This window comes from Caretta caretta, chromosome 27 (assembly GCF_965140235.1).
Source record: "Caretta caretta isolate rCarCar2 chromosome 27, rCarCar1.hap1, whole genome shotgun sequence".
Lineage (NCBI taxonomy): Eukaryota > Metazoa > Chordata > Testudines > Cheloniidae > Caretta > Caretta caretta.
In genome coordinates this window covers 6867518-6887084 of record NC_134232.1, presented here as the reverse complement: position 1 = coordinate 6887084, position 19567 = coordinate 6867518, and the positions used below count along the sequence as shown (strand labels likewise).

The 19567-nt window shown below is 40.2% G+C and overlaps 1 protein-coding gene across 9 annotated transcripts in view; it reads right to left on the bottom strand.

Moving 5' to 3' along the window:
- Positions 1 to 19567, bottom strand: part of TANC2 (tetratricopeptide repeat, ankyrin repeat and coiled-coil containing 2) — a 713825-nt gene that overhangs the window by 494345 nt on the left and 199913 nt on the right. For all 9 annotated transcript variants that reach the window (XM_048830451.2, XM_048830452.2, XM_048830456.2 and 6 more), the window contains exon 3: positions 15043 to 15142. In XM_048830451.2, coding sequence (XP_048686408.1) covers positions 15043 to 15109 — 67 coding nt within the window. In that variant the 5' untranslated portion in view covers positions 15110 to 15142. The remainder of the gene's footprint in view (positions 1 to 15042; positions 15143 to 19567) is intronic.

Below are 19567 nucleotides of genomic sequence, written 5' to 3'. Positions count from 1 at the left end.
CTCAGTAAAAGACTTTAAGTGGCAATTTTGCAACAGAAAAGCTTCAAAAACAGACTCCAGTGAGAAACTGCTGAGCTTGAATTAATATGCAAACTAGATACCATTAACTTGGGTTTGAATAGAGAATGGGAATGGCTGAGTAATTACACATATCCGATGAAGTGAGCTGTAGCTCACGAAAGCTCATGCTCAAATAAATTGGTTAGTCTCTAAGGTGCCACAAGTACTCCTTTTCTTTTTACACATATTGAATCTATTTCCCTAAGTTCAGTATCCTCACACCTTCTTGTCAACTGTCTGAATGGGCCATCTTGATTATCACTACAAAAGTTTTTTTCTGCTGCTGATAATAGATCATCTTAACTAATTAGCCTCTCATAGTTTGAATGGCAACTTCCAACATATCTGTATTTATATATCTTATTATATGTTCCATACTATGCATCCGATGAAGTGGGCTGTAGCCCATGAAAGCTTATGCTCTAAAAAATTTATTAGTCTCTAAGGTGCCAAAAGTACTCTTGTTCTTCTAACTAGACGGTAAGTTTGAAAAGTCTTTTATTAAGATCATCAGGGACCAAAACAGTTCTGATGCCAGATGTGAAATTTCTTGAAGGACCCATTATAAAATCAATGTTAATTCATAAGCTAATTAATGGATTTACTTGTAAATTCCCAGAAAAAAATGTTCTATGTACAAAGAGTAAATGCTGTAAGTGTCCAGGAAGACACACTTTTATACTCAATAAAGATCATCACTCTGCAGAACAGTCAGATAAGGAAACAGTATAAGGGCACTTAGAGTACAAATCATCATGGGACTGGAAATGGGAGAATAGGGGCCTGGCAAAAGGCCTGAGACAGAAAGAGAGAGAAGTGGCATGCACTGCTGCAGCAGCAAAGCTGTAGAAGTAGTGAACTGGAAGTGAGCTGAGGTGTTCCCTGCCTCTATAGGCTAGAAATTTGACTGTTCAGGATCCAAGTATTTATTGACCTGCCTCTGTCATAACAGCCGTAGACTGGCATTCCCAGCAGTACCAGGACTGGTGAATTGTATAGGGTAAAAACAATGGCTGTACATCAAAACTACAGACTGTGTCCAAAATTCTGCTGCATATAGTACTTCTTCTCTTAACAAAAGATATTGTGACACACTTGTATCACTATCACGATGCTACTTGTGTAGTTGCTTAAGCAGAAATGTAGATTCTTTGAGATTTGATTTACTGTGGCTGTTTAATCCATAATTATTTGAATTACACATCTGGTTTTAATTTTATCTCCAAAGAAGAGAAAAGGGAGAATAAAAATATGCTTTAAAACTGCTCACAACGTTGTATATCCAACACATTAAAATAAAAGCAGAAAGTACTGCCAGGTTTCAAAGAGGGTATAGTCACATATAGATATGAATCTGACATAAAATGGAACCAAATATGAGGAGTTTACATTAACATTCCTTAGAATGTCTCAGAAATAACTTTGTAACTCATTTTTTCTTGTGTTTTTTTAAAATAAAAAGAATACTTTGTTCTTTACCATCTGCTTACAGCTCTAACAATACGCAAAGCCAATAACAGAGTCACATTCCATATTTAAAGATTGGAGGATTGTTAATTGTAGTGGAAGAACAGTTTAGTGCAGAAAAAACACGTCCGAACTAAAATATTATGTAAGCTATGAAATATCTTACCAGGTATTGCTATAAAAGATTTTGACAGCATTGTTTCTACTGCACAAGAACTTCTGTGACCCACAAGACAGGAAAAGAAAGATTAAACACCAACAGACACACAGAGAGAGAATTTTATTGTATACAAACCACTGCTAAAATCTCACAACACTGTTTTGAAAACACCAATCAAAAGATAACCACAGGAACCAGCAAACCTGTCAATGCTGCAATAGTGCTTCACTTTTTAAGCAGCGGCATTGTAGATAGCTATAAATATATACTTATGCAACTGATGCTCCTTTTTTAGCAATATTCTGAATTATATGTGTTGTGAACCACAGTACCATAAAAAAATAACAGAAAAAAACAACAAAAACTGAGTCAAAACAAATTGAAACCATATTTCTTTAAAATTATTGCTCAGCCCTTTTTGGAAGAGAGGAATAATGAGAAGGCATTATAATGCTACAACTACTAGTGTATTTCTAATCAGCCAGAATTACCAAGACCACATCACAACACACAGACATCTTTAGCTTGACTTTACTGACCTAGTTTGCTAACTATAGTTACTTCATATAAGCAAGACTGCAAAGAATTACCATTTCAAAGGCCAGTGTGTTCACTGAGATCCCACATGAAAAAAGCCTTTTAACCATGTTTGAAATACTTACTCTTGAACTTACATACAGAAGGGTTTGTATTCAAGAAATCCAAAATGCATTATGCAACTTTGTCAAAAATATTATGGGCTGTTGTTGCAGGGCGCCATCTCAGAAAATGCCTTCTTGTGGCATGGCATTGCCCTGCAGGTACCTTGCCCTCAGTTCCCTCCTTATTCTCCCAATAACTAAGTCACAGTCTAAAGTACTTAAAAAAACATTCCCCCTTCTTGGCATCTGATCAATGGAGTATTTATGAAGCAATCTTCTTTGGCCATTCAGGACCAAACCTGTCCCTCTTGGGGCTTCCAATTCACCCATGTTCCAAGGGTCCAGGTTTCCACTTCCCCCTGACTCAAGGTGCTCTGCCAATCACACTGCAGCCACTGGCCTCTCTGGTGAGTCTTTCCCACAGATCTCCTCCTGCCCTGGTCCCTAGAATTACAAATTTCAGAGTAGCAGCCCTGTTAGTCTGTATCAGCAAACAGAACAGGAGTATTTGGGGCATCTTAGCGACTAACAAATTTATTTGAGCATAAGCTTTCGCACGCTACAGCCCACTTCATCGGATGCATAGAGTAGAACATATAGTAAGAAGATTATATATATATATATATATATATATATACACACACACACATACACACACATACACACACACACAGAATATGAAAAGGTGGAGTAAGATGCTAATTAATTAAGATGAGCTATTAACAGCAGGAGAAAAAAACTTTTGTAGTGATAATCAAGATGGCCCATTTAGACAGTTGACAAGAAGATGTGAGGATACTTAACATGGGGAAATAGATTCAATATGTGTAATGACCCAGCCACTCCCAGTCTCTATTCAAACCCAAGTTAATGGTATCTAGTTTGCATAATAATTCAAGCTCAGAAGTTTCTCCTTGGAGTCTGTTTTCCCTCTTCCTTAAGGGATTCTACAGCCATCATGGGACTGTGCAGCACTTCAGGCTGGTGTCCTTGGCCCACCAATATCTGGGTTTCATCCCCACTCCACAAAGCCTCCCTAAATCCTAGGACTTGCGCCCTTCTTCCCCTTAGTTCAGGGCCCAAAACCCCTCCTTCTTGGTGCTACACTTGGTTCAGGCAGGCTTCCCCATGCCATTTTCCTCCTCAGGCTGTCTGCCCTCTTTCTCCCTTTGCACATCAATCAAGAGCTGGGCTTTAACTCTTCAGTACCATGTTACTATATGGTCCCGATTCCAGAGCTTGTCTGCCACCCCCCTGAACCCTTGTTTCCTTAAAGGCCCACCCCAATAGAAGCCTGCCAGGAACACTAGGTATGTAGTTGAGTTGCTAGCTCACACCAGGGTCAATGATATCCCATCTTCATTGCTATTGTTATTCATGCTAGCCTATTATACCTTTATTTGTAGATATACCCTAAGAAGTTTGTTTTGGGAGGCATAATACCTATGCAACTCCCAATGGTATTTATTTTGAAAATGTTCTGTAATTTAAATGCAATATGTGAACAACACTGATGAAGCACAGATAAGTGCTTTGCTGATAAAATTCATAGCCCCTACCAGGTTTTCAGAAAGCAAGATTCCTACTTAGGCTTCACTCAAGTGTACAAAGTGGTGTAATATAAAAGCTTGAGGATACAGGAGACCATAAAATTTCTACTTAATAACAGTGAAGGCCGTTGAGAAGTGAGAGCCCTAAATCCAGATGGGGGGTGGCGGAGCTGTTCTATTTTTTTCTTATTTTTGCTCTCCTTGTTATAACAAAAACACAAAAATTAAATAAGAGTAGAAAAACTTGCTGATTGAAGGACTGTTCTTTCATTGCTAAAATATCAGATGCTCAATACCAGCTTCAAGTCCTGTAACACAGGCCAATTCTTCCTAGTATATTTCTCCAATTTTTAACATTCTCTTTAAACTATCATAAAATTCCAGTTGATTAACAGCTGGAATGAAATTAACAGCAAAATAATATTTGGGGAGACACAGTACTCCCTTAAACACTTTATTTTTATATTCCAAATATTGTCCCTCCAAAACTCTCATTAGTTTTAGCATTCAGGCAAATGAGGGCTCGATTACACCAGCAGGAGTCAGGCCTAGCGAGGGCAAACCCTATTCAAGTTTCACACCTACACAATTATGTTAAATTCCTTTTTCTTCATTTTCAACTAATGTGCCATTGTAGAGTTCTGGATTTCTTGAACAGAAATCCACAGTAATGTCAAATTATTACTTCATTTTTTAATTAAGAAATAATATTAATGGAAATGAGTTTATGCCCAGATTGAGAGTGGTATAATAAATGTTGAAATGAAGCTGAGAAGTTTGTTTTAGAAGTGACAGACAAATATTACAATACAAGTAAGAAGTTAACAATCATATTCCTGTTAAATTTTAAAATGTTGAGCTAAATTAGTAAAGAAATACTCTTACAATTAGCATACAGCTGTGATGTCTAAATAATGAAGCATCATAGTTTATTAGTTGTAATAACTACATATTTAACAATCAATTTAAGATAATTTTCTATGAGAATTTAAATAAGAATCTGTTGTTTTTTATAATAGATGTTTGTGCAGGCAAATAACCACATCTCTGCAGAATTCTGTCACGAATGAATCTTGGTTGAGTCAGACAACAGATTTTGTTTTTCTGGACAGTATACCTCCACCAAAACAGAAACAAGCAATATGACAACGTCATGAAAGTAACATTATTTGAATATTTAATGTGCTTCTGGAAAAAATACTTTGTGTCTGGTTATTTTTTTGGATTTTTATTTTCTATTTTTATCTCCAAGGGATTATGTTTAACTATCTAGTAATCTGACAGGGTGACAAATTCCTTTCTATATTACATTAGACTGAAACCAAACTACTTTCTTTATTGACTTAGCCCATTATATTTAATTTCACCAGAAATTAAAAGCTAGTAGATAACCCAATACCAAGTTCCTAAAATTATTCTTTACAAAGAAAACAGCTTGAAAGATGTATTGATTTTTTTCTTGCTTGCATGGCAAAGAACCAGAATTCAATATACTTATTAAGATACAGAATCAGGAATGAATTCATACATCATGTTACAGTTTGATAGGCTGACATTCATCATTTGAAATATATTATTTTCCAGTGTAGTTACACTTTACATTAGGACACTGTTCCTCCTTACAGTCTCTTTTTTTCATCCTTCTCCAAGCAGCCAATCAGTACTTTCCAATGAAACAACTTATTTAATCAGAGGCAGATTTGAAACATGTGGTATTAAATCAGTATAGTACAGATGATGTGTACTATTACAAATTACACCTATTCATAAATCTGGTCATATATTTAATCAGCAAAACATTTTCCTTCTCTTGTCAGTCCTCATCTGCCCGGAAAAAGCAAGCCAAATAAAAAATGTTTACTTCAGAACTGTAACCTCTCATTCATATTTTGTAAAATGAAAAAATGTCCATATTTGGAAGGTTATACATCCACACTACAAGACCGAAAAGATGAATGAAAGGGAATATTTGAACATAAGAGATCAATATCAAATCATTAGGACCTGGTCTTGATGTGGAAAGCTCAGTACGTGTTTACTTGTCTACTATTCAATTTTCAGGAAGATCAGGAACATGAATGCAATAGTTCCATGGGCCTCTAAAAATACATTTAATACTCCACATTACTTCATTTTATGAAACTGACTCAAAGTCTACACATCTATTAATATGGACAGGTGCCCATATAATCCCTTCCTGCAACAAGAGACTGCAAGTATCTTGACAAAGAACTTATATGTCATAAAATTGTGAACGACAATCAACCTCTCAGGTTCCAGCTACAGTGGATACCATTAAGCAAGAGCCATTCACCACAGTAGTACAGTATAAATACCTCACTGCAGTATACATATGAAATTTAAGAATTAATACAGTAATGTCAACAACATCGCAACCACTTTGGAAACTACCAAAGCAAATTGCTACATTGGCCATAAACAAGGTTCTAAATGAATTGCTGATGTCTAAAAATTGATATGGAAGAAACTTTGCCTGACAGTGCAGTCAACTGTCTTAAGGATGTAGTAAGCCGTCATCATTAAAAAACAAACAGCATAAACAAAGACAATAAGAGGGGGGAAAGCTAATTTTTTATCTCTTTATCTGAGAAACACAGCCAAATATTGCTTTGACTAAAAAAATAAATAGAGAGAGAGAGAGAGAGAAAGAGAGAGATCCATTCTACTCTATATGGATTCATATACCATGCTCATCACAGTAGTATCAGAACAACTTCCAGTAGTGCATTAAACAATATGACTAATATCTGTCACATTTGTTCTCTTATCCCCTACCCAGGGAAAGGAGTGTGTGCAATAATACCTTATATTGTTCCAAAGCTTCTGTAGGAAGTGTAATGTTCCTCTTCCATTCTGGAGTATTTATACAACTTGCAACACTCTTTTCCTTCACACAAATAGGAAATGGAACAGTATTGTTCAGCATATCTTCTCTTTGGTTTCTTTAGGTCTCATATCCTTATATACAAACTAACTATTTCAAGAGTTTGCAGTGTTGTAGCCTTTGGTTCCAGGATATGAGAGAGACAAGGTGGCTGAGGTGATATCTTTTATTGGACCAAATTCTGTTGGTGAAAGAGACCAGCTTTCAAGCTCCACAGAATTTCTCCTCAGGTCTGGGAAAGATAATCAGAGCGTCATAGCTAAATACAAGATTGTTAAGCATAAGTAGGGTGACCATATGTCCCATTTTGGCCGGACAGTCCCTTTTTTAAGCCCTGTCCTGGCCAACCCAACTTTTTTTGCAAAAGTGGGCATCTGTCCCATTTATCACACTTGCTCTTGCCAACTGATCAAGTTGGCAGGAGCAAATGGGACAAATGCCCACTTTTGCCAAAAAGTGGGGTGTGGAAGAATGTGCAGGATAGGGGGTGTTTGGTGAAACCAGCTCTGTGCAGGTGGAAGAGGCAGAGCTCGGGCAGGGCTTGAGGGAACAGCGACACCAGCCCCATGTGGGGCGGGGGGCTTGGGCCAGCCAGGCAGGGGGGGGGCTCAGACTAGCCCCACATGGTGTGCCATTTTTCATTTGGGAAATATTGTCAGCCTAAACATAAGGAATTAAAATATACTGCAAGACACCATTCAAAATGAAGTAGGGCATTAACAGCCCTGCAGTCGTTGGACAAAGGAAAGATAGTAGGTTACAGATTATTGCAGGGGTGGCCAACCTGAGCCCGACAAGGAGCCAGAATTTACCAATGTACATTGCCAAAGAGCCAAACTAATACGTCAGCAGCCCCCCATTAGCTCCCTCTCCAGCTGCCAGCGCCTCCCGCCCACCTGCAGCCCTACCACTCAGCTGTTTCATGGTGTGCAGGAGGCTCGGGGAGGCGGGAAAGAGGAGGAGCAAGAGCACGGCAGGCTCAGGGGAGGGGGCAGGAAGGGGTGGAGTGGGGGCAGGGCCTGTGGCAGAGCCAGAGGTTGAGCAGTGAGCACACCCAGGCACATTGGAAAGTTGGCGCCTGTAGCTCCAGCCCCGGAGTCTGTGCCTATACAAGGAGCCGCATATTAACTTCTGAAGAGCTGCATGTGGCTCGGGAGCCACAGGTTGGCCACCCCTGGTTTATTGTATTGAGACACAAAACCAGCATCATTACTGAGACCATGATTTTTGGTGTCTAGCAGAGTTATGAATTTAAAGATCCCAGGCTCATCTTTTTGAAGATGTTGTGCAGGCTTCCTTTGACGATGAGGACTGAGAGGGCAGATATGGAGTGATTGTTTTGAACAAATATGTGGAAACAAATATCCTCTCAAATGAAATCACATAGAAAAATGATAAAAGACTAAAACATCCTATCACTTCTGGGCAAAAACTTTTCACAATACGACCACTCCATATCTGATCTCTCAGTCCTTGGCCTCAAAGGACACTGCACAACATTTTCAAAAGACAAGCCTGGGAGCTTAAACTCACAACAATGCTAGACAATAATAATAACTTAAAAAAAAAGATATTACCTCACCCACTTTGTCTCTCTTATTTCAGGAGTATCAAACATGTGGCCCATATTACATACTCAGATTGTGTTTCGTTTTTTTAAAGTACATTTCTAGCCCTCATAGTTGGAAGTGAATAGAGCATAAACTGTGCTGTCTTCCTGAGTCAGCAGTCTGATGACTCTGAGGGTACGTCTACACTACATATCTCTGACGACAGTCACACTGTCGTGTGTTGCTATACTTGTCAATGAAAGGCTCTGGTGTGTGTGTGGGGAGGCAGCAGGAAAAGGCTTCAGCACCTCCCTGCTGAGGAGGAAGGGCCCCAGCAGCAGGGCTGGCAAAGCCTTTCCCTGCACCCAGCGCCGTTCAATGCAGTAGGAGAAGTACTCCAGCTGCAGAGAGCTTTCAAAGCCTTTTCCTGCTGCCTCCTCCCGACCAGAGCCCTTCCCTGCTGCCAAGGTCTTCTGGCGGTGGAGAAAAGCTCCAGCAGCAAGGAGCTAGTGGGACACTACACTGCTAAAAATAGCAGCATAGAGAGGTAAGCACGGCTTGGGTGAGTAGAGAGACATTTTCAAACATATCTTTGCTCTACTCACCTAAGCCGTGCCTCACTGTCTACACTTTTCAGAGTAGCAGCCATGTTAGTCTGTATTCGCAAAAAAAAAAAAAAAAAGGAGTACTTATGGCACCTTAGAGACTAACCAATTTATTTGAGCATAGGCTTTCGTGAGCTACAGCTCACTTCATCAGATGCATAAAGTGGAAAATACAGTGAGGAGATTTATATACACACAAACCATGAAAAATGGGTGTTTATCATACACATTGTAAGGAGAGTGATCACTTAAGATGAGCTATTACCAGCAGGAGAGTGGGATAAGGGGGGGGAAAACCTTTTGAAGTGATAATCAAGGTGGGCCATTTCCAGCACATTTCCAGGAGTTAACAAGAACATCTGAGGAACGGTGCGGGAGGGGGGGGAGAAATAAAAGGGGAAATAGTTTTACTTTGTATAATGACTCAACCACTCCCAGTCTCTATTCAAGCCTAAGTTAATTGTACCCAATTTGCAAATTAATTCCAATTCAGCAGTGTCTAGTTGGAGTCTGTTTTCGGAGTTCTTTTGTTGAAGAATAGTCACTTTTAGATCAGAAATCGAGAGACCAGAGAGACTGAAGTGTTCTCCGACTGGTTTATGAATGTTATAATTCTTGACATCTGATTTCTGTCCATTTATTCTTTTACGTAGAGACTGTCCAGTTTGACCAATGTACATGGCAGAGGGGCATTGCTGGCACATGATGGCATATATCACATTGGTAGATCTGCAGGTGAACGAGCCTCTGATAGTGTGGCTGATGTGATTAGACCCTATGATGGTGTCCCCGAATAGATATGTGGGCACAGTTGGCATCGGGCTTTGTTGCAAGGATAGATTCCTGGGTTAGTGGTTCTGTTGTGTGGTGTGTGGTTGCTGGGGAGTATTCGCTTCAGGTTGGGGGCTGTCTGTAGGCAAGGGCTGGCCTGTCTCCCAAGATTTGTGAGAGCGATGGGTTGTCCTTCAGGATAGGTTGTAGATCCTTGATGATGAGCTGGAGAGGTTTTAGTTGGGGGCTGAAAGTGACAGCTAGTGGCGTTCTGTTATTTTCTTTGTTGGGCCTGTCCTGTAGTAGGTGACTTCTGGGTACTCTTCTGGCTCTGTCAATCTGTTTCTTCACTTCAGCAGGTGGGTATTGTAGTTGTAAGAATGCTTGATAGAGATCTTGTAGGTGTTTGTCTGTGTCTGAGGGGTGGAGCAAATGCGGTTGTATCTTAGAGCTTGGCTGTAGACAATGGACCGTGTGGTGTGGTCTGGGTGAAAGCTGGAGGCATGTAGGTAGGAATAGCAGTCAGTAGGTTTCCGGTATAGGCTGGTGTTTATGTGACCATCGTTTATTAGCACTGTAGTGTCCAGGAAGTGGATCTCTTGTGTGGACTGGACCAGGCTGAGGTTGATGGTGGGATGGAAATTGTTGAAATCATGGTGAAATTCCTCAGGGGCTTCTTTTCCATGGGTCCAGATGATGAAGATGTCATCAATGTAGAGCAAGTAGAGTAGGGGCGTTAGGGGACGAGAGCTGAGGAAGCGTTGTTCTAAGTCAGCCATAAAAATGTTGGCATACTATGGGGCCATGCGAGTACCCATAGCAGTGCCGCTGATTTGAAGGTATACATTGTCCCCAAATGTAAAATAGTTATGGGTGAGGACAAAGTCACAAAGTTCAGCCACCAGGTTTGCCGTGACATTATCGGGGATAGTGTTCCTGACGGCTTGTAGTCCATCTTCGTGTGGAATGTTGGTGTAGAGGGCTTCTACATCCATAGTGGCCAGGATGACGTTTTCAGGAAGATCACCGATGGATTGTAGTTTCCTCAGGAAGTCAGTGGTGTCTCGAAGATAGCTGGGAGTGCTGGTAGCGTAGGGCCTGAGGAGGGAGTCTACATAGCCAGACAATCCTGCTGTCAGGGTGCCAATGCCTGAGATGATGGGGCGTCCAGGATTTCCAGGTTTATGGATCTTGGGTAGTAGATAGAATACCCCAGGTTGGGGTTCCAGGGGTGTGTCTGTGCGGATTTGTTCTTGTGCTTTTTCAGGGAGTTTCTTGAGCAAATGCTGTAGTTTCTTTTGGTAACCCTCAGTGGGATCAGAGGGTAATGGCTTGTAGAAAGTGGTGCTGGAGAGCTGCCGAGCAGCCTCTTGTTCATATTCCGACCTATTCATGATGACAACAGCACCTCCTTTGTCAGCCTTTTTGATTATGATGTCACAGTTATTTCTGAGGCTGTGGATGGCATTCTGTTCTGCACGGCTGAGGTTATGGGGCAAGTGATGCTGCTTTTCCGCAATTTCAGCCCGTGCACGTCAGCAGAAGCACTCTATGTAGAAGTCCAGTCTGCTTCAGGAGGAGTCCACCTAGAATCCTTATTTTTGTAGTTTTCGTAGGAAGGTCTCTGTGGATTAGTACATTGTTCAGAGGTGTGTTGTTATTTCCAACAAGTGATATTAAATAGAAAAATAAGGCACTGAATTAATAACTAAAAGTTTAGATATTATACAGGCATATTCTATTCTTTGTGCAGACCTCCATGAGAAATTATTGGGAGTTTGGCTATGGACTGAGGGAGGTATGTCCGACAGACTAAAGTTCAAAACAGAATAAAGCCCTTTCCACTGAATGAGCTTGAGATGCCTGGGCTATCAGATCTTCTGAATGTGTTAGTCATTATATGAAATTCAAAGCATTTCTGACAATTAATATGTTTCTTTTCTGTAGATGAGGATAATGAACAGTAAATGCTAAAAAGAAGTCCTGACCGCAATCAAAATCAGAATTTATAAGTAACACTGGAACTCAAGTCTGCTCTGTCTGTCTAGAAGTGCATAAAGAGTTCCTTCATAATGGTTTAACAGCTCCACAATCCATCTATTCAAAGTTACAGCAACAAAAAATACCAGAAAGAAATATACAAGAAAGTTGCTGAAAGTAGCTATGAAAGAGATTTCAACAAAGACTTGTAAGATACGGGTCATGTTCGAGCCCACCAGATTTGGTATCATGTACTGTCTCAAATGCTGATTTCAGAAATATGGGTAAGGCACTGTTAGGATATAGATATTCAGGCCTGTCTGCAAAGGCCTGTACTCTAAGAATTTAGGTGTATTCTTATCACTTGGCTAGTGATAGAGGTATAGAAGAAAGAATCAAAATCACTGTCTGCTGGTGTAAGGGCCTTCTCTTACTGTGACAGTCTGAGGCCCTGTTCTTAGGCTAAGGCCTTTGGCTAAGCAGCAGAGGCAGCCATAAGCTGGGAAGCAAACAGTCACATCCTCACATTCCAAACTAGTCACACTGAAATAAGGTGCTATTCGGCTGTTAGGAATACAATCCTGTCCTGATAGTTCCTATCACCTCCAGAGAAAGGGAAGTGCCTAGAAAATGTAAAAGGAAACTTAGTTTGATAGCATCCTGTCTGGCAAGAACTCACTTATCAATAGCTGGGATGTGAAACCCTCACTTCTGTAATGTCTTGTCATTATAGTTTCCACTTTGCTATTGTTTGTCTGTATAATCTCTGTCTGGTTCTGTGATTGTTCCTGTCTGCTGTATAATTAATTTTGCTGGGTGTAAACTAATTAAGGTGGTGGGATATAATTGGTTACATAATCATGTTACAATATGTTAGGATTGGTTACTTAAATTTCAGGAAAATGATTGGTTAAGGTATAGCTAAGCAAAACTCAAGTTTTACTATATAATCTGTAGTCAATGAGGAAGTGACTGGGTGGGGGTGGGCATGGGCATGGGGGTAAGGGAGATGGGAACAGGGAATGGGGGTAAGAAAATTGGAATCATGTTTTGCTAAAGGGGGAAATGGGAACATGGAATGGGAGTAAGGAAGTTGGAATCATGTTTGGCTAAGGGTAGGAATGGGAACAGGGACACAGGTGTAAGGCTCTGTGGTGTCAGAGCTGGGAAGGAGGATACTAAGGAAGGAAACTGGAATCATGCTTGCTGGAAGTTCACCCCAATAAACATCGAATTGTTTGCACCTTTGGACTTCGGGTATTGTTGCTCTCTGTTCATGCGAGAAGGACCAGGGAAGTAAGTGGGTGAAGGAATAAGCCCCCTAACAGGCACCATGGATTCTACAATTTAAGAGCCATAGAATTTCAATTACACTGTTCTCTACTGGAGCTGAATACATGTCAAACTAAGGATTAATGGTAATTTCACCCAACAAACATATTGTAAACCAAGATTTAGTATCTGGGGCATCCCGCCTTTCTTTCTGAAGATTATAAATATTAACCGCATATAGAGCGCAATGCAAACAGGAAACATTTATATTTTTCTCCATTTAATTACTGAATACCTCCAGATATCAATTCCATTTCTCACATTGCTCAAGTTACACAGAGACAAATAAACAAATGAATGTGCTGCAGTACAGTACATAAGATACCAATATTTGTCAAGATAACATTATTTGAAGTAGTTATTAACACAAGCACAAACTTTGTTTAATGACAGTTAAGGTGACCGCAGGCTTCATCCACCAAAAACCTTAAACACATAGAAATAAAAAGTTAATTAAAAAAAATCCTTAAAGCCTTGCCATATTCCTATTGTCTACAACACTGTCGATAACGTACTTCAAAATTCTGTAAGACTTTCATTTCCATCTCCAACAGATATTGAAGAGCTACACATACCCTAACTGCATCAAACTCACATTTTAATGCAAAACTTTAACAGCAACCTCAGCAATGTTATGACTGAATAACTTCCCAAATTCAAAGAGACTGACAGATGTGCTGATCAGTAGATTAAATAGAATGAGACAGCTGTTAAGGTTTTCGTGAATGTGAATTTGATAAAGTTGTACAATGTAGTGCTCTTCGATACTGGTTGGAGATGGAAATGAAAGTTTTACTGAGTGTGCTATCAACAGCACTGTAGAAAATACAGTGTTCTGTGTGTATGAACCAAATATGCATCAACCCAACATGAAAAATTCATATACACAGTCTGAATTTTTTTTTTTTTAATTTTCACCACTTTCACAATGCTTCTGAGAAATAAGCTTCCTGTTCAAATTAAAATTCTGTTGCAGCCTCAAGTATGATGTCAATATCATTCCACCATAACATAATCTTTATAGGCCTGATCTTCTCTAATTTTAAAAACAAAGCAGGTTTGGAACTGTTTAGAACTTAAACTGGTGACTATCTGAAACTAGGTGGTGTTCAAGATTTTATGCTTTTCTGAGATGTGATATATATATATGTATATATATATTACCATTTTTTAATATATCTTGTCAGATGTAGAAGTAAGGTTCTGCTATGTTGTACAATGAGACCCGAGTTTGACTTCTGCTACTATCATCTCATTTCCTGAAGATTCAATCACCACTCATTATCATGCAGACAGACTGACATGAGCAGATATCTAATTAGATTTCAAAAGCCAACTCTGGTTAACACTTGAATAGAAGTCCCTCCCAAAAGAGGACTTTGTAGAATACATATCTCCTGTGTGCTTCAGAATGAATAGGCAATTTCTTACAGAACCTCATCTTGCAGTTCTAGCTGCACTTCTGCAACACTGCCTTTCATTACAGAATCACACTCCAGTTTTTTCCATACACATGAGTAGCATTATATATTATTGCACGTTTTATGTAAGCACGTTCATACAAAAAGATCTCATTGTAAAGCAGTGTCACAAATTCATTTTTCTTGGGAAAAACTTAACTCAAAATATACTTCATTTACATGATTAAAACCTGAACCTTAATGTTAGATTAGCATAGGAGTCTGGATTCTTTTTACACCTATAATGGCTTGCTTTTCTCAGTGTCTTATTTTCCAATTTAATAACTATTTTTGTAGTCCATATAGTGCTTATGCCTTTTCTAAAATGAATAATAGTCTTGCTCACAAAAAGTAAGAAAAAGAAGCACTTTAATAATCTATAATGATGTTCTGAGTCTAGAAGACCATACAGGGTCATACTTCAATTAAACACACATACAGTACACATATGGCAGTAAAAATAATCATTAAGAGCAAAACTGAATATGACTTAAAATTCAGTGTAACTTTTAATCAAAGATATAGATAAAATGATATGAGGAGGATTCTTCATTTACTTACCACTGGACCTGTTTTTGCGGTTTGATTTCCCACCTGTAAGAAGCATCTTGAGACTGTTTCGAAACATGGCTGCACTATTCTGCTCTGTGCACCCCAAAATCTGTGTAAAACAAAACAAAGGTATAGTTTGGCATAGGAATATAAGCTTTGATTTGTCAACATGGAAACATTTTGGAAAAACAGTAAGAGGACCTAAAGATAAAAGCTTCAAATCACTACACTGACAGCAAAAACCGGAACATAAAACATTAAGACTTTCTATATTCCCTAAAAATATAAATTGCCACTCTCAAAATCTAACATTTCAAATATCTTTATTCATCCAGATTGACTATTTTCAGTACAATACAGAATTTCTTCATCATCATTCACTGCCAGTGTCCATGTTGAACAGTTAAGACAGATTATTATCCAGCTTGGTTTCTATGGGTTGGGAAGGGCATGACAGTCAGCCAAGTCAGTCTCTAACTGACACTACTACCAAGGCTGAACCTGCCAGGGCCTATGGCATTGCTCAGAAGATCTGTCAGTCTTGTTGACACTGACCTACAGACTACAAGGTAGTGTCTTTAGCTTCAGGGGCAGTTAAACATACAGTTAAACAGTATTTTGGTAAGTTGACAAGGAAAAACAGAAGACTCCAAACTCAGAAAACATTAATTTGACTGATGTTAATACAGTAATCAGTATCTTTTTCTCAGTCTATGTCAAAGGTCCCCAAATTGTGGGGAATGCCCCAAATGTTCAAGGGTGGGGCGTGGTGGAGCCCAGCCCAGCCCAAACGGGGGGCAGGGATGGAGCATCACCCAGCCCTGCTCTGCCCTCAGCCCCAGCCTTACCCCACAACCATGGCTCCACTCCCAGCTCAGCCCCAGCCCCACTGCCACCTCCCAGCTGCAGCTCCGCTTCCGGGCCCAGCCATGTGCCCAGCCTCAGCCCCCAATCTTCAGCTCCTTTTCTGCCCTGGCCCCCAGCCCCAAACCTGCCCCCAGGTGCGGCCCAACCTTGGTCCTCTTACCCCTGTCCGCCCCCCTCCCTGGACCCATGGCCCCGCTCCCAGCTCCAGCTACCAGGAGGGGGCGCAGACAGGGGTAAGGGTGTGTGTGAGACAGTGAAATGTTTGGGGACCACTGATCTCTGTGTGTCTTGTACGGATAAACCACACAGCTTCCAAAGTATTCTGGACAGGAGCTCCCTTTTCCAGACTTCATAAGGTGCATGAGACAGGGAGTGCCAGTGGAAATCCCTTTTTTCAGAGTACGCAATTCATTTTAAAAACTAGATTAAAACAACAGTAAACAGCTCAAAGGTCAGGAAATATCAAAATTAAGGATATACTTGCAAACTTAACTCTGATCGATTCTGGGTGTATACATTAGTATAGTCTTCAGTTACATGATCACATATTAGTGCTCAATTAATAGAATATAATACAATTTTTACAACCCTGTGATATACTTCTTGTAGGGTGTGTAATGAATGAGAGATTGTATACAAGTGATTTTAATTAACGTTTTTTCAAATACACTCAGAGCAGTATACAGAATTCAAAATGCTATATATGTGTATCTAAGGTTGTCAAGTCAAAAGTCATTGTAATATGCTCTATTCAATTACTGGAGAAATATTATAATTTAATTAGAGACAGCAATAAAAATACATACTCACAAGGGAAAGAGTTAAACCTGTGTGGGTGACCTTAACTTTAGCATTTCCTGATTTTTAAGTACCTTCCCCATGTGACCATAAGAATCTTGGAATATTTTTTTATTTTGCTTTTAAAAGGAATACAGCCTATGCACTCGCTATGTGTTTGAGGGTCATTAACGTCATACTACATTATTTCTGATGTCCTATATAACGATATTAGAACTGAAAAAAACCTGTGTTTAGGCTTCTCCTCTAAACCCGAAATAAATAATACACCATTTAAGAGCAAGTTTTCAGACAATCAGCCATTATTCAAAGCTTCCTATTTGGCAAGCAAATTGAAGATCTTGAACGTATCAGCCTGGCCACATACACAACAGTCCTAAGTAAGAGTTCTGTTGTTATTTTCTGTAGACTGTTGTCATGCTCTAGTTCAGTGGCTCTCAGCCAGGGGCCTGGGGCCTCCTGGGGGGCTACGACCAGGTTTCAGGGGGTCCGCCAAGCAGGGTCGGCATTAGACTTGCAGGGGCCCAATGCACCGCATGGGGCTGAAGCCTGGGACCCTGAGCCCTGCCACCCAGGGCTGAAGCTGGAGCCTGAGCAATGTAGATTCATGGGGCCCCGAGCAGTCTCCAGGTTGTTACCCCCTAATGCTGGTCCTGACTTTTATATGCAGAAAAACCAGTGGAGGGTCAGGGGGGCAGGTCTGGGGCCGGGAATAGGGCCGAGGCTGTATTGTTGTGGCACAGGTGGGCTGAGGAGTTTTTATAGCATGTTGGGGGGCCTCAGAAAGAAAAAAGTTGAAAACCCCTGCTCTAGTTTCCTATACAAAAAACGAAGCTCTAGGCTTTGCACAATCTTCCTCTGATTTCAATATAGTATCAATAAGACTGTTCCTTTTAATAAATAATACATTTCATTACAAGATAATCACATACATGATAATCTGTGAAATATCAGGAAGAGTAAAAACTAATTTACAAGTCTAAACTACAGGTAAACAGAAGACAGAAGAAATCAAGGTGATACTTGTGCATATTATAGGAATAATAATCCCAAATAGATTAATCACACAGAAATGAAGTATTAGTCAAAAGATTTAGGCTGATAAAACATACAATGCTGTATCATTATGCATACAGTGGAGCTGAAAAAGTGGTCACTAGCAAAAAGGTTTCTTGGTCCACTAATCCAAATATACTTATCTGGGCTTTGAGCCAGAAAACTAGAAGGCAGTAAATTTCTCCATCCACTGCCTGGATGTTTACACCACCAACTGAGACTTCATCGTATCTGAAATTAATATTAACTCTTCAAGTGCTTTTGTACAGATTTGCAGCTAAAGAGGCCAAACTGCTATATAAATCCTCACCTGCTGAAAAAAGGTGTTGTAAAAAGCGATGTGTTATAGGAAGAGTTAACAGATTATTCCATCAAGCAGATACAATGGTATTTTTTGAGACAGGATTATTCATCAATTTTGATATTACTGTTTTTTCTTAACCTCTGATACCAGAAGAACATCTTTTAAATAAAACAACTATGAGTTAATATGTTTGACTGCACGAATGCTACCAGGAACCCAATTATTTTATGGCTCCAAAAATATAAAATTTCTTAGACATCTCCTTGCCTCCCTCTAAGGGTACCACTGGCAGATTAGTGAGAGGTTCACACAGTCATCCTACCCAGAGTGGCATCTTTCTGCAGTGTGATTGCAAATCAAGTAACTAACGTATTCGAGGGCAGACAGATCCCAGTTGGACCTCTCTACCTTTTGAGAAGGAGGCAGCAGTGGGCAATGTACCAGTTATACTGGAGATGATTATTGTGTGTAATTTATTTATCGAGGAATGATCAAATACATCACCTTTTTCTCAGCAAAGTCCTTTTCTTTCCCATTTTCAAGCTGGTTTTAAATGAGGCAGAATGAAGTCAAGTGAGATCATCAAGGTCAGAGTAAAGAAATAGGTAAACTGCATTAAGAACCTAGTATATCATAGAATCATAGAATAACAGTTGGAAGGGACCACTGGAGGCCATCTAGTCCAACCCCCTGCCCAGAACAGGACCAATCCCAACTAAATCATCCCAGCCAGGGCTTTGTCAAGCCTGACCTTAAAAACTTCTAAGAAAGGGGATTCTACCACCTCCCTAGGCAACGCATTCCAGTGTTTTACCACCCTCCTAGTGACAAAGATTTTCCTAATATCCAACCTAAACCTCCCCCACTGCAACTTGAGACCATTACTCCTTGTCCTCTCATCTGCTATCACTGAGAATAGTCTAGATCCATCCTCTTTGGATCCACCTTTCAGGTAGTTAAAAGCAGCTATCAAATCTCCTCCTCATTCTTATCTTCCTTAGACTAAACAATCCCATTTCTCTCAGCCTCTCCTCATAACTCATGTGTTCCAGTCCCCTAATCATTTTTGTTGCCCTTCGCTGGACTCTCTCCAATTTCTCCACATCCTTCTTGTAGTGTGGGGCTCAAAACTGGACACAGTACTCCAGATGAGGCCTCACCAATGTCGAATAGAGGGGATCGATCACATCCCTCGATCTGCTCGCTATGCCCCTACTTATACACCCCAAAATGCCACTGGCCTTCTTGGCAACAAGGGCACGCTGTTGACTCATATCCAGCTTCTCGTCCACTGTCACCCCTAGGTCCTTCTCTGCAGAACTGCTGCCTAGCCATTCGGTCCCTCGTCTGTAGCGGTGCATTGGATTCTTCCGTCCTAAGTGCAGGACTCTGCACTTGTCCTTGTTGAACCTCATCAGATTTCTTTTGGCCCAATCCTCCAATTTGTCTAGGTCCCTCTGTATCCTATCCCAACCCTCCAACGTATTTACCACTCCTCCCAGTTTAGTG